Raw genomic sequence first — 13,126 nt, 5'->3', positions numbered from 1 at the left:
ATGAACAAAGTTTTGAAATATGCCATTCATTGAAGGTGCGCCTTATAATCCGGTGCGCTTTATATATGAACAAAGTTTTGAAATATGCCATTCATTGAAGGTGCGCCTTATAATCCGGTGCGCCTTATATATGAACAAAGTTTTGAAATATGCCATTCATTGAAGGTGCGCTTTATATATGAACACTGTTTTGAAATATGCCATTCATTGACGGTGCACCTTATATATGAACAAAGTTTTGAAATATGCCATTCATTGAAGGTGCGCCTTATAATCCGGTGCGCCTTATATACGAACAAAGTTTTGAAATATGCCATTCGTTGAAGGTGCGCCTTATAATCCGGTGCGCCTTATATATGAACAAAGTTTTGAAATATGCCATTCATTGAAGGTGCGCCTTATAGTGCGGAAAATACGGTACTTCATCAATCCAGAGATTTAAAGACGTGTATGAGCTAACTGGGCAGTGGCCATTTTACCTAATTTTTTTTTTATGCCCACAAGATGATCAAAAACTTGGTCCCCATTCCAAATGATAACCTGTGTGTGTGTGTGTCTGTGTGTTTGTGGAGGCGGCGCGGGGGCTGACAGTGCCTGTATGAATAAATAACGTTTAAAAATAAAAGCTGACATATGTGACAGCGGCGTCGTCACGGCAACCGAGCAGAGGCGACGTGAACACGCCCAACCTCTCTCTAACTTGATGAAATAATGCACGCCAGGAAGTGGGAGGCAGGGTTTTGTGATGTTTTTTTTTGGAAGGGACACAGTTTGCCCTGGAACATAAACACACACACACACACACACACACACACACACTGCTGGAATGATAATTGAGAAGCGCTCATGCAGTATCGATCCCTCCCTCCCTCCCTCCCTCCCGCCTCACCTTTGACTCCCCCCGCAGGCCTGGAGGAGCATCCGCCCGTCTCCTTCCCCTACCCTCCCTGATTTCTTCTTCAGGTCATGTGATGTGCCAGACAGGAAATCACTCTTCATCTTGGAGTGTCTCTCTCTTTTAGCACGCTGCCGAGGACAGCCCTCACTCCCCCGTCCTCCCCTCCCTCCCCTTTTCGCCACACTGGCGAGCTGGCCGGGCCCACGGTTCCGGACCGTGGTCGTGCACTGTCGTTAAGAGCAGCCTGCCGTGAGATGCGGCTTAGTAAGCAAGGCGATGGGGCGTGACAGGATGCGTGTGTGAGCGCCGGTCGTCACACACATCCGGTCCGCCGCGCCGCCGCCTCTTCCTTCTGATCTCAGCCGAATTAAAGATGTTCTAAGGCAATCAGCAGGGGGTGATTAGAGGGAGGCTGAGTGGAGACCACCAGCACCGCGGTGTGCTCGCCAAGCTGATGCTGTCTGTCACTTGCTAACATTTTTAACCAGTAGGCTTTTTTAGTGGCTGCATCATTGTGTGTACGTACATGTGTGTGTGTGTGTGTGTGTGTGTGTGTGTGTGTGTGTGTGTGTGTGTGTGTGTGTGTGTGTGTGTGTGTGTGTGTGTGTGTGTGTGTGTGTGTGTGTTCTGGCAATGCTTACTTAATGGGGACATCGCTCTGTTTACACAGTCACCTTTAGGGGACCTCTGACGGTATGGGGACAAAAAAAACAAACAGGTCCCCTAAAGGGAAACCTTTTTAAATGATAGTCAGATCCATTCTGAAGATGCCTAAGTGATTTTTAAGCGTTGGCCCATAAAACATGTTTACTGGTTAGTTTGAGTGTGAGACATTTGCACAGCAGCCCCCTCATTAATAGTACTGTGATTCTGTATGGTATCCATCCTTAGTTAAAACTAATATATTTTTCCAAAAACAAAATCTGGTTTAGTGCTCCTTAGGATGACATTTTCATACAGCATGATTATAAAACATTATTACCTTAAAGTAGATACATAGATAGATAATATGTCCATTTGGGACAGAGGACCCTATTATATTTGTAACGTTTTATTCTTTCTTTATTATTATTCCGCAGCTTTGCGCTGTAATTTGACCCCCTTAACATGCTTCAAACTCACCAAATTTAACACACACATCAGTACTAGCGAACAAAACTATTTAGTCAAAAAACCAAACCCCAAAACTCAAAATTGCGCTCTAGCGCCCCCTAGGAAGAAAACAAAACTGCCTCTAACTCCCAGTACGAGTGTTGTAGAGACATGAAACAAAAACCTCTATGTAGGTCTGACTTAGACCTAGATTTCATACATTGACATCCTTCAGCAAAAATCAACAGGAAGTTGGCAATTCCCCCTTCAAAACAAAAGTTTCGTAAAAACAGTCACTTTTGCCTCTTTGAGCTGTAATTTGACCCCCTTAACATGCTTCAAAACTCACCAAATTTAACACACATCAGTACTAGCGAACAAAACTATTTAGTCAAAAAACCAAACCCCAAAACTCAAAATTGCGCTCTAGCACCCCCTAGGAAGAAAACAAAACTGCCTCTAACTCCCAGTACAAATGTCGTAGAGACATGAAACAAAAATCTCTATGTAGGTCTGACTTAAACCTAGATTTCATACATTGACATCCTTCAGCAAAAATCAACAGGAAGTTGGCAATTCCCCCTTCAAAACAAAAGTTTAGTAAAAACAGTCACTTTTGCCTCTTTGAGCTGTAATTTGACCCCCTTAACATGCTTCAAAACTCACCAAACTGGACACACACATCAGGACTGGCAAAAATTGTGATCTAATAAAAAAACAAAAACCCAACCCGAAAACTCTAAATTGCGCTCTAGCGCCCCCTAGGAAGAAAACACAGACACAACTGCTCCTAGGATGAAAACTCAGACAAAACTGCCTGTAACTTCCAGTAGGAACGTCTTAGAGATATGAAACAAAACCCTCTATGTAGGTCTCACTTAGACCTACATTTCATAGATTGACAACCCCCAGCAAAAATCAACAGGAAGTTTGCAATTCTCCTCAATCTCGTTACCCTGCGTAATGACAATAAAGCTGATTCTGATTCTGATTCTGATAGTACTTTATTGATTCCTTCAGGAGAGTTCCCACAGGAAAATTAAAATTCCAGCAGCAGTGTACAAAATTGAGATCGAATTTAAAAAGTAAATAATGGGGGTATAAACGGAAACAAAATAGAAAAATATTACAATAGAATAAAATAAAAAGCAACACTGAGAATAAAAATATAACAGTAAAATAAGGATATAACAAGAGAAACTAGACAGTAGTGACCATGTTATGAAAAAGTGATGATCAAAAACTTGGTCCCCATTCCAAATGATAACCAAGATGTGTGTGTGTGTGTGTGTGGGTGTGTGTGTGTGTGGGGGGGGCGGGTCACGTTGCGGGTCAACGACTCAGCGCACAATAATACACACCAGTGTGACCACGACCTCTTCTACGCTATGCCTTGTCCTTCCTCCTCTTCCTCTTCCTCTGCTGTATTTCTGCACAGATGTTTTTTTCATGTTGCGCTACAACAATGTGAGTTTTTTAATGCGCAGCCACAACATTAGGTACCCCGCCGCACTGCTTTTATTCTGCCTTTTCAAACGTATTGAAGCACTGGGAGCCCTTTCTAATAGTTCGACCCCCCGAAACTAACGAAACTAAATTGTCAAAAGAAAGACCTCGCCGTCAAAAGGGAGCGTTGTTTTCTTTGTATAGATCAGGGGTGTCAAATTCATTTTAGATGGGCCGGACTGGTAAAATCACTGCACGATAACTTAGAAATAAAGACAACTTCAGATTGTTTTCTTTGTTTAAAAATAGAACAAGCACATTCTGAAAATGCACAAATCATAATGTTGTTAGTTTTTCTTACACTTACATGTTGCGGTTAATAGTATTCTACCTTTATTTGTTGTTATTTATACTTTCTGAATAAATTATGTAATAATGTTCATCAGTCAACTCATTGGGGTTAATTTTAGAGATGTCCGATAATATCGGCCTGCCAATATTATCGGCTGATAAATGCGTTAAAATGTAATATCGGAAATTATCGGTATCATTTTTTTTATCATCAGTATCGCTTTTTTAATTTTTTAATTTTTTAAAATTTTATTTAATCAACATAAAAAACACAAGATCCATTTACAATTAGTGCACCAACCAAAAAAACCTCCCTCCCCCATTTACACTCATTCACACAAAAGGGTTGTTTCTTTCTGTTATTAATATTTTGGTTCCTACATTATATATCAATATATATCAATACAGTCTGCAAGGGATACAGTCCGTAAGCACACATGATTGTGCGTGCTGCTGGTCCACTAATAGTATTAACCTATAACAGTTAATTTTACTAATTTTCATTAATTACTAGTTTCTATGTAACTGTTTTTATATTGTTTTACTTTCTTTTTTATTCAAGAAAATGTTTTTAATGTATTTATCTTATTTTATTTAATTAATTTTTTTAAAAGTACTTTATCTTCACCATACCTGGTTGTCCAAATTAGGCATAATAATGTGTTAATTCCACGACTGTATACATCAGTTGATATCGGTATCGGTTGATATCGGCATCGGTAATTAAAAAGTTGGACAATATCGGAATATCGGATATCGGCAAAAAGCCATTATCGGACATCCCTAGTTAATTTGCAATCTGTCAAGATAAATAATAATATCAAAATCTAATTACAGGATGTTATTTATGTAGTTTGCTCATTTTCCCTGACTGGTGCACTAACATCTAGTGGTTTATTTTTTTTTTTACATATGTAGCATCGTCTACAAAGATACAAAGAATTGCTATTGTGACATCTAGTGGACACATTTAGAACAGCAGTTTTTTTTTCATTCCAAAATTTCGGTTCATTTTTATACTTAGCAAACTAATCCCGTGGGCCGGATAAAACCTTTTCGCGGGCCTAATCCGGCCCACGGGCCGTACGTTTGACACCCCTGGTATAAATGAATGTCTTGCATTGGATGTCATTAGATTGTGTACCTAATGAACTGTCCGGTCAATCAATAAGCTCACCCAATACGCCATTGTGCACATAGTCTAAGTTAAAGACACCTTCTTATTCAATAGCATGAAAATGTGTCTCTGAACTTCTACTGCAACTTCTGCAATGTTTTGCTAGCCATCAAATTTATTTCCCAACCAAAAGGGGACAGCACACAATTATGACAATAAAGCAGATTTATTCATTATTACATTGAAAACACGTTCTCTTTTTTGGAAGGTTAAGAAGACTCACTGTTGCCCCATAGAGTTGTACAGTGAAACCTCGATTTACAAACCAAATTGGACCATAAGCAGAGTTTGTAAATTAAAAAAAAGTGCGTATATTGGAGCAAATTTCTCCATAAGGAACAATGTAAACATAAATAATGGGTTCCAGTGTGGACAAAAGTACATATTTTAGTAGAGGCTTGTACAATTTGAGCTCAATATAAAGCGCTATACAGTACTGTATATCAGACAAACATCAGATAAACTTTCTATTTATTAACAAAGCAAAAACAACAAAGAGCGGAACTGTCCTCATTTCAGCCGCTCTACCGACACACACACATAGAGTGGTGCACTCACTGTTTGAAATCACAAAATTTCTAAACTTTAACCACCAGGTTGCTAGAATGATTAGGAATAAAAAATCTAAATAATCAATCCACTTTACCTAGTCGTTTAATCTTCTTGGTGTGCAGTGTAAGAGAGGGGAAGTGTCGACAATGCTGTGGATACTTCCTGAATGTTTCAAACCACACATCGCTTGTCCATTGCCTTCTTTGGACTCATATTAAGCTAGCAAAACTAGAAAAAAAATCTATAAAAAAAAAAAAGCACACTAAGTAAAAATTAATAAAGTAGCTAACCGCAAGGCAAAATGGCTGTTCCACAACTTGTGGATGGAACGTTGGTACACAAAGACAAGGTTCGTACAGCAAAGCATATTTTTGTAAGGTCTGTGGTTTGTAAATTGAGGTTTCCTGTTTTGCAAAAGTTTTACCAAGAGGCACTGAATCAAACACTGCCTTGCTGTGGGTACATGAGTATGTATGCATGTGTATAGGTATGTATGTGTATATATATATGTATATATATATATATGTATGTATGTATGTATGTGTGTGTGTGTGTATATATATATATATATGTATGTGTGTGTGTGTGTGTGTGTATATGTATATATATGTATGTGTGTATATATATGTGTGTATATACATATGTATGTGTGTATATATATATATGTATATATATGTATGTATGTATATATATATATATATATATGTATGTATATATATGTATATGTATATATACATGCATGTGTATATGTATGTGTATATGTATATATATATATATATATATATATATATATATATACAGTATAAATATATGTATATGTATGTGTGTATATATATGTATGTGTATATGTATACAGTATATATATATGTATGTGTATATGTATGTATGTATGTGTGTGTGGTGTGTGTATTATTGATGACATCACAGTTGTACGGAGCCCACCTGTCACTGTGTCCCATCCTAATGCATGGTTACCTTTTGTCACCCCCCCACCTCCGCCCCAATCCAGCTGTGGACACCGCCCCCCCTCACTCTTGCTCCTCGCCCCTAAAAGCGACCGTTTCTCCGCCCCCTCACATCCTCTTTGAATCAAATATTTTTTAAATGTGTTTTTTTCCTCTCCCCTTTACAACAGCTCCGCCCGTCCCGCTAGACCCCCCCTGAACCCACCCCCCCAAAACACCACCCTACCCACTTCGCACTCCTTTCCTCCTCGAGTGACTCTCCACCCCTGTTCTCCCCCCGGCCCCCCTTCTCCCTTGCTTCCTCCGCAGGGCCCCGCACCGCTCGCCGACCCCGCCAAGCTGAAGGCCTCGGAGAAGAAGAAGCAGGAGTCTCGCAAGGATAGGAAATAGGATACGGGGTGGGGCTGGGGCGGGCTCGCGGGCCGGCTGCTCCAGCCCCTGCGCCAGGCGGTGGCCAGGCCCCCGCCTGGGCGTGGCGTAGCCAGTAGGGCGGATAACGAGGAGGGCGGCGGCCGGGTGCTGATGACCATCGAGCTGGAGATGACCCGCCAGAACGGCGCGGAGGGGAGCTCCCGACCTCCAGGCCTCCTCTCTCGGCTCGCCAACCAGCTCTCCTTCAAATAGGCGGGGGGCCGGGAGGGGAGGGGGTGTTGATGCAGGAGCCGCCACCTATAATAAATGAGTCCAATGGTATCTCATCGACTGTACACGCAGATTTATGGGCCCCCTGTCGCCATTATCTTGTCGACTGCTCGTTTGATAACACCTCCTCGCTTAACCCCCTCCCCGCCCCCACCAGTGTCCGATACGCATCATGACGCCCCTTCTCCATGCCCCCCGCCTTCTCCCTATGCCAATGTTTTTAACTGCTGTCCTGTCTCTTTGTCTCACTCCCCATCCCTTCTTCTTCTTCTTCTTCTTCTTCTTCTTGTGCTCCAGATAAAGGTCTGACTCCTCCGTGACGCCTCCGCCTCTCTAGTCTGCTCCACGCCGCCCCTCCCCTTCCGCGCTCTGCCGCCATTACTCGCCATTATCTCTCCTCCTTTAAAGCAGGCTATAAGAGGAATAGTCCCGCTCCGTCGGTGGCAGCAGTGTCAAATAATTCCCCGTCGCCTCGCCGCCGCCCCTTTATGCACTCGTTGGGCAAAGTGTAAAAGTGTTTAAGGCCTAACTGCGCTCGTAACCTCCGCCAGAGGAGCCTTCTAGGCGTGCCTCGGGGTTTTTCCTCAATCTTCTCCACCCCCCTTTTTTTTTTTTACGACTCAATCTGGCGCACATAGCGAGCCTGGACCGCACCTCCGCTAGAGAAATACGACGCCGGCTCATGGCGGACGATCGGAGCTGCCGGCCCAACGCAGCTAATGGAGGTCGTTTTCGCCGGCTATTTCGGGCCTTACTGTAACAGCTGCACATTTCTTGGAGGAGAGTGATCTTTAAGGGGGGGGCTGGCGACTGACGAGCGGGGATGACGTCACAGGCCAGAGGGCAGGCGGCGGACGCCCTCTGGGATTTTACAGTAACGAAAGGCGCCCTCTTCATTTCCTGAAGGTCCTCTTTGTGTCTTCACCTTTTATCTCTTCCACTTCCTGTCGTCTGGCGCATTATTAGCCCACAGGAAAAGTCCGCTACACAATCCACTCTGCTCGTTAAGCCGCTCCTTATCTGACCTCACAGCCCCGCCCCCCCCATCCCCTTCGTTGTCCTTCAAAACGCCCTCCCCCCCCTCACACAAAGCACCATTTCAACCTCGCCTTCCTTTGACCTTTCTGTTTCCGTTGCTTCAAATGCCAAAGCGCTCACCTCTTCCCCCTACTGGAAAAAGCAAAACACACCAGGGCGGGAAGCCTTTGACGAGCGTTCCTCCTGACTGACCAATGACAGAATGTCAGGAATCATTGAGTTCCGGAAGAAAAACCACGCAGAACAAGCCTGGATGTCATTTTTGTCGAGTAGAAACACAAACTAGCTTGATTCCTTTTCGTTATCGTCGTCGTCCGCGATATTTTCTTTTAAAATGGGTTATACTTGTATAGCGCTTTTCTACCTTCAAGGTACTCAAAGCGCTTTTGACACCATTTCCAACATTCACCCATTCACACACACACATTCACACACTGATGGCGGGAGTTGCCATGCAAGCCACCCATCGTTGCTCAAGAACACAACGGACGTGACTGGGTTGGTAGAAGCTGGGGAATCGAACCAGGAACCCTCAGGTTGTTGGCACGGCCGCTCTCCCAACCGCGCCACGCCGTCCCCAAACGAGACTTTTTCTTACCAAGTATGACTGGTGTCGGAAACCTTCCCAAACGTGGACAATTGAGAACCAAACTTTTCGGTGGAAACTTGGTCAAGCTAAGCTTAATGTAAAATAACAAAGCGACAAAACAAAAGTAGCTGACCCGAGTAAAGATAAAAAAAAACAAGTTGGAGGGTGTAGGTGGGACTAAGATCGGACTCACGGCAGGCAAATCCACATTCGTCTGCACACTTCCCTTGTCATGGTGCTCCCCCCCAACGTTCACCACGAGCCATAGACGGATGGCGATCGGGGTGGACGGCCCAGACTTGAATGTTCCTTTCGAGTTCCGAGCAGGAGGCGCTACGAGACGTCGTAACTGGAGATGTTTCTTTGACTCTTCAGCCGGGCCTCGTTTTTCATGGACACTTGCTTCTAGAACGCTCCATGCTTGGCTTACCGAGCGTAGTCCAGAACCTCATCATTCATTTGGTCCTACGAACTGTCGCACCACCCTGATAGGACTTTCTAGAGCAGGGATATTCATATATTTTTGGGGGGGTCTACATTCCTATAAAGCTAAGGACTGGGGGCCTCAAGTATTTTTAACTGAATTCGCGGGCCACCAGTTGAATAGCCTAAATGATAAAAAAGAGAGGACCTAAAATGTAACTTTGAGGAACACCATGAGTATAACTAAAGTTGAACAGACAACTACTGACTGCATCTAAACACCTTAGTTACATGAATCAAGTTACGAAAAAAAATGTGCACCGGCCAAAAATGAGAGGACTTAAAAGGGTGCCCTGAGGAATGTAAATCACAAGTTTGGACCCCAGTGGTCTATGTTTGCTAGCAAAGTTAAAATGTCAATACAAGGATCTGCCATTGATTGATTTAGACTTTTATTAGTCGATTACACAGTACAGTACATATTCCGTACCATTGACCACTAAATGGTAACACCCCAATAAGTTTTTCAACTTGTTTAAGTCGGAGTCCACGTAAATCAATTCATGCCAATGTGTTCATAGTGGTCCAAGTTCCTCAATACAACACAAGTCCTCTAGTGTTTTTAGGAATTTACTGCAAAAAGGTTTGTCTTCCAAGTTTTGAACTCATTCCCGGGCCGCCAGTTGAATAGCCCTGTTCTAGATCCATCAGTACACTATGAATTATTCCCAATATACATGAACATATGTAATAGCGTCCACGGAAACTGGACCTGTCCTGTATTTTAGCTTTAAGCCCTCTAGCTAACAAATGAGAATGTTCACGCTAATTCCATTAAAACTTGTTTTCTTTGAATGTTTTATGAGCTGTATTAAATAGCAATGTAACATTGACCCTCATTTGAAATTTGACTGGAGCTTCTTTTGTGATTATTATTATTTTGACATTTGTTTTAATGCTTGTCGTCATTCTTAATGGATGTGTAATATTATTGTAAAAAGAACGTGAATAAACATTTTAAGTCTTGAGACACACGAGTGCACTTTGTTCCTCTTCTGGTTCAAAAGAAATACATATCTTTGAAATATTATTTTAAAGCTATCAGCACAACAACAGCTTATTAAATGCTAAAAAAGAAAGACTGATTTTAAGCCTGTTGCGTCCGACCAGGGAATAAAACACACTGGTCAATCCCAAATTCTTTCAGATGACATATATGTTGAGTAAGAAGGACCACCAAGACAGAATAGCAATATTACCAAGTTTTACTAAAGCTTTAGGAGACCAGCCCTTACAATGCGGTAACAGCAGCATCAAGAAGCGGTCTGAAAATCAAACGGAAAGAGTCAGCTTATTTAGTACGAAAACAGCCCCCACTCCCGCCCAGAAAGAATTACAGCCTTTTTGTTCTTTTGACCTTCAAGGTGAAACACAGAGTTCACTAACGATCATAACGTAAAAAACACAAAGTGTACACATTGGGAAAATATTAGCTGCTTCAAACATAATTATATGGATAAAGAAAGAACTCTTAAAAATATATGCATTCTCCATAAGCCACACCCACTTTTTGTACACGCGCGTCAAAAGAACTCAGCATTTTTATTTCTCTTTTCTATTTTTTCCCCTCTGTCTTCTACCCTTATAAATAAACGATAATATATGCATGGTCACCTGGGCAGAATTCCATCCTTTGTGCCCTCCCAACTCCAGATTTGAACACATTTTCAGGCGTCTGTTGTGTTTCCTTGAGGCAGAGGGATGTGCCGCCTCACACACTGAGGAACGGATAGGGAGAGTCGTCTTAAACAACACCATTCTTTGGGAATAAAACCTAAACCTTCTTCCCACCTCCAAAGACATGCACCTGCTGGGGATAGGCCAGGGGTATCAAACATACGGCCCGCGAGCCGGACCTGGCCAGAACAGGTTTTATCCGGCCCGCCGGATGAGTTTGGTAAGTATAAAAATGAGCCGAAAATTTTGAATGAAAGGAACTGCTGTTCTAAATGTGTCCACTGGATGTCGCAATAGCAGTTATTTGTAGATGATGCTACATATGTAAAAAAAAAAAACACATGTTAAATGATCAAACTACATAAATAACATCCTGTAATTTGATTTTGATATTTTTTTTATCTTGATAGATTGAAAATGAACACCAATGAGTTGACTGATGAACATTATCACATCATTTATCCAGAAAGTATAAATAAGGACAAATAAAGATAAAATACTATTAACCACAGCATGTAAGTGTAAAAAAAACAACAACATTAAGATTTGTACATTTTCAGAATGTGCTTGTTCTATTTTTAAACAAAATAAAACAATCTGAAGTTGTCTTTATTTTTAAGTTATCCTGCCGTGATTTTACCAGTCCGGCCCACTTGGGAGTAGGTTTTACTCCATGTGGCCCCCGATCTAAAATGAGTTTGACACCCCTGGGGTAGGCTGATTGGCAACACTAAGTTGGCCTTTGAACAGGTTTTAGTATAAAAATTAACCAAAATGTTTGAATGGAAGAAACTGCTGTTCTAAATGTGTCCACTAGATGTCACAATAGCAATTCTTTGTATCTTTGTAGATTGTGTTACATATGTAAAGAAAAAAAAAAACACATAATGTTAGTGCACCAGTCAAGGAAAATGATCAAACTACATAAATAACATGCTGTAATTTGATTTTGATATTATTTTTTTATCTTGATAGATTGAAAATGAACACCAATGAGTTTACTGATGAACATTATCACATAACTTATTCAGAAAGTAAAAATAACGACAAATAAGAATAGAATACTATTAACCACAACATGTAAGTGTAAAAAAACAACAACATTAAGATTTGTCTATTTTCAGAACGTGCTTGTTCTATTTTTAAACAAAGAAAACAATCTGAAGTTGTCTTTATTTTTAAGTTATCGTCCCGTGATTTTACCAGTCCGGCCCACTTGGGGGTAGATTTTTCTCCATGTGGCCCCCCATCTAAAATGAGTTTGACACCCCTGGGATAGGCTGATTGGCAACACTACGTTGGCCTTAGTGCCCCCCCGTGAGTGACAAGGATGATAATTATTTTATTGTGCAATTTAATTAGAGCAACAGTTTTTTTCACCACACCTTCTGGCGACGTGGATGCAAAAATGACCATTGCAACTCACCTCGAAATGCATTTCTTTTGCACGTTAAAACACTAATCTTCAGTTAATAATCAATACTTCACAAGAAATCAAGCAAAAGCAGTATTTTGTCTAAGTAGAATCTGAGTTGGTGAGTAAGAATCACACTCGTGGCTCCTCATGGACGACACTTGTAGAAGTATGTTTTACAGGGAGCGCGGAAACTAGCGAGTGGCGTGAAAATATGCGTCGTTGGTGTCACGGTGGCACCTGCGGCATCTGCTGTGGGGGCACGCTGGCGCTGCCCGGCTCGCCGTATGCTGCTCGACACATGGCGCTAATATCAGCTGCTCTCGAGCACGCACAAATAAACTTGTCGGCATGTTTGAGACCCACTGGGGTAAAAAAACAAAACAAAAAAAACCTGTTAATTTGGACAGATCTTAGAAGTGGATCTGCATTTATAATGTGGCTGCATTTACAATTTGTTTAGGTGTGGATGAGCTTCCTTTCGCCTTTGACCCGCCGACGCCTTCATGCTCTGGTCTTTGAGGAAATGGATGTTGTCATCCTCAGGAACCTGGCAAGTCACTCCTCTGACACCTGGTTCTATTGATTCAATTTGAGCGCTTCTGGTTTCTGTCAGGTTCCGACACTGATGACATCTATTAAACAAGACAAGAAGCAAGGAATCAAACCGAGACATAATTAAATTTGGCTCAATTAAGGAGAAACGTCTGGGCTGTACTCTTTGTACAGTGTCCCACCACGCTCTGACGTGAGATTGTGCGCCTCCTCTTTTATTTGGACTTTCCCTGATTACATGGCAACA

At 41.9% G+C, this 13,126-nt stretch overlaps 1 protein-coding gene across 3 annotated transcripts in view; it reads left to right on the top strand.

The window, feature by feature from the left end:
• The window catches only part of mpz (myelin protein zero), a 29,840-nt gene extending 19,639 nt beyond the window's left edge, over nt 1-10,201 (top strand). Inside the window, exon 6 of one of the 3 annotated variants that reach the window (XM_061979014.1) lies at nt 7,421-10,201. In XM_061979014.1, coding sequence (XP_061834998.1) covers nt 7,421-7,432 — 12 coding nt within the window. In that variant the 3' untranslated portion in view covers nt 7,433-10,201. Of the gene's footprint in view, nt 1-6,525; nt 6,759-6,790 lie in introns of those variants that run through there. The other 2 variants (XM_061979012.1, XM_061979013.2) reach the window with 2 other exon arrangements.
• Nucleotides 10,202-13,126: the final 2,925 nt, after the last annotated feature.

Source organism: Nerophis lumbriciformis, linkage group LG19 (genome assembly GCF_033978685.3).
Source record: "Nerophis lumbriciformis linkage group LG19, RoL_Nlum_v2.1, whole genome shotgun sequence".
Lineage (NCBI taxonomy): Eukaryota > Metazoa > Chordata > Actinopteri > Syngnathiformes > Syngnathidae > Nerophis > Nerophis lumbriciformis.
This window is presented reverse-complemented; position numbering and strand designations above follow the sequence as displayed.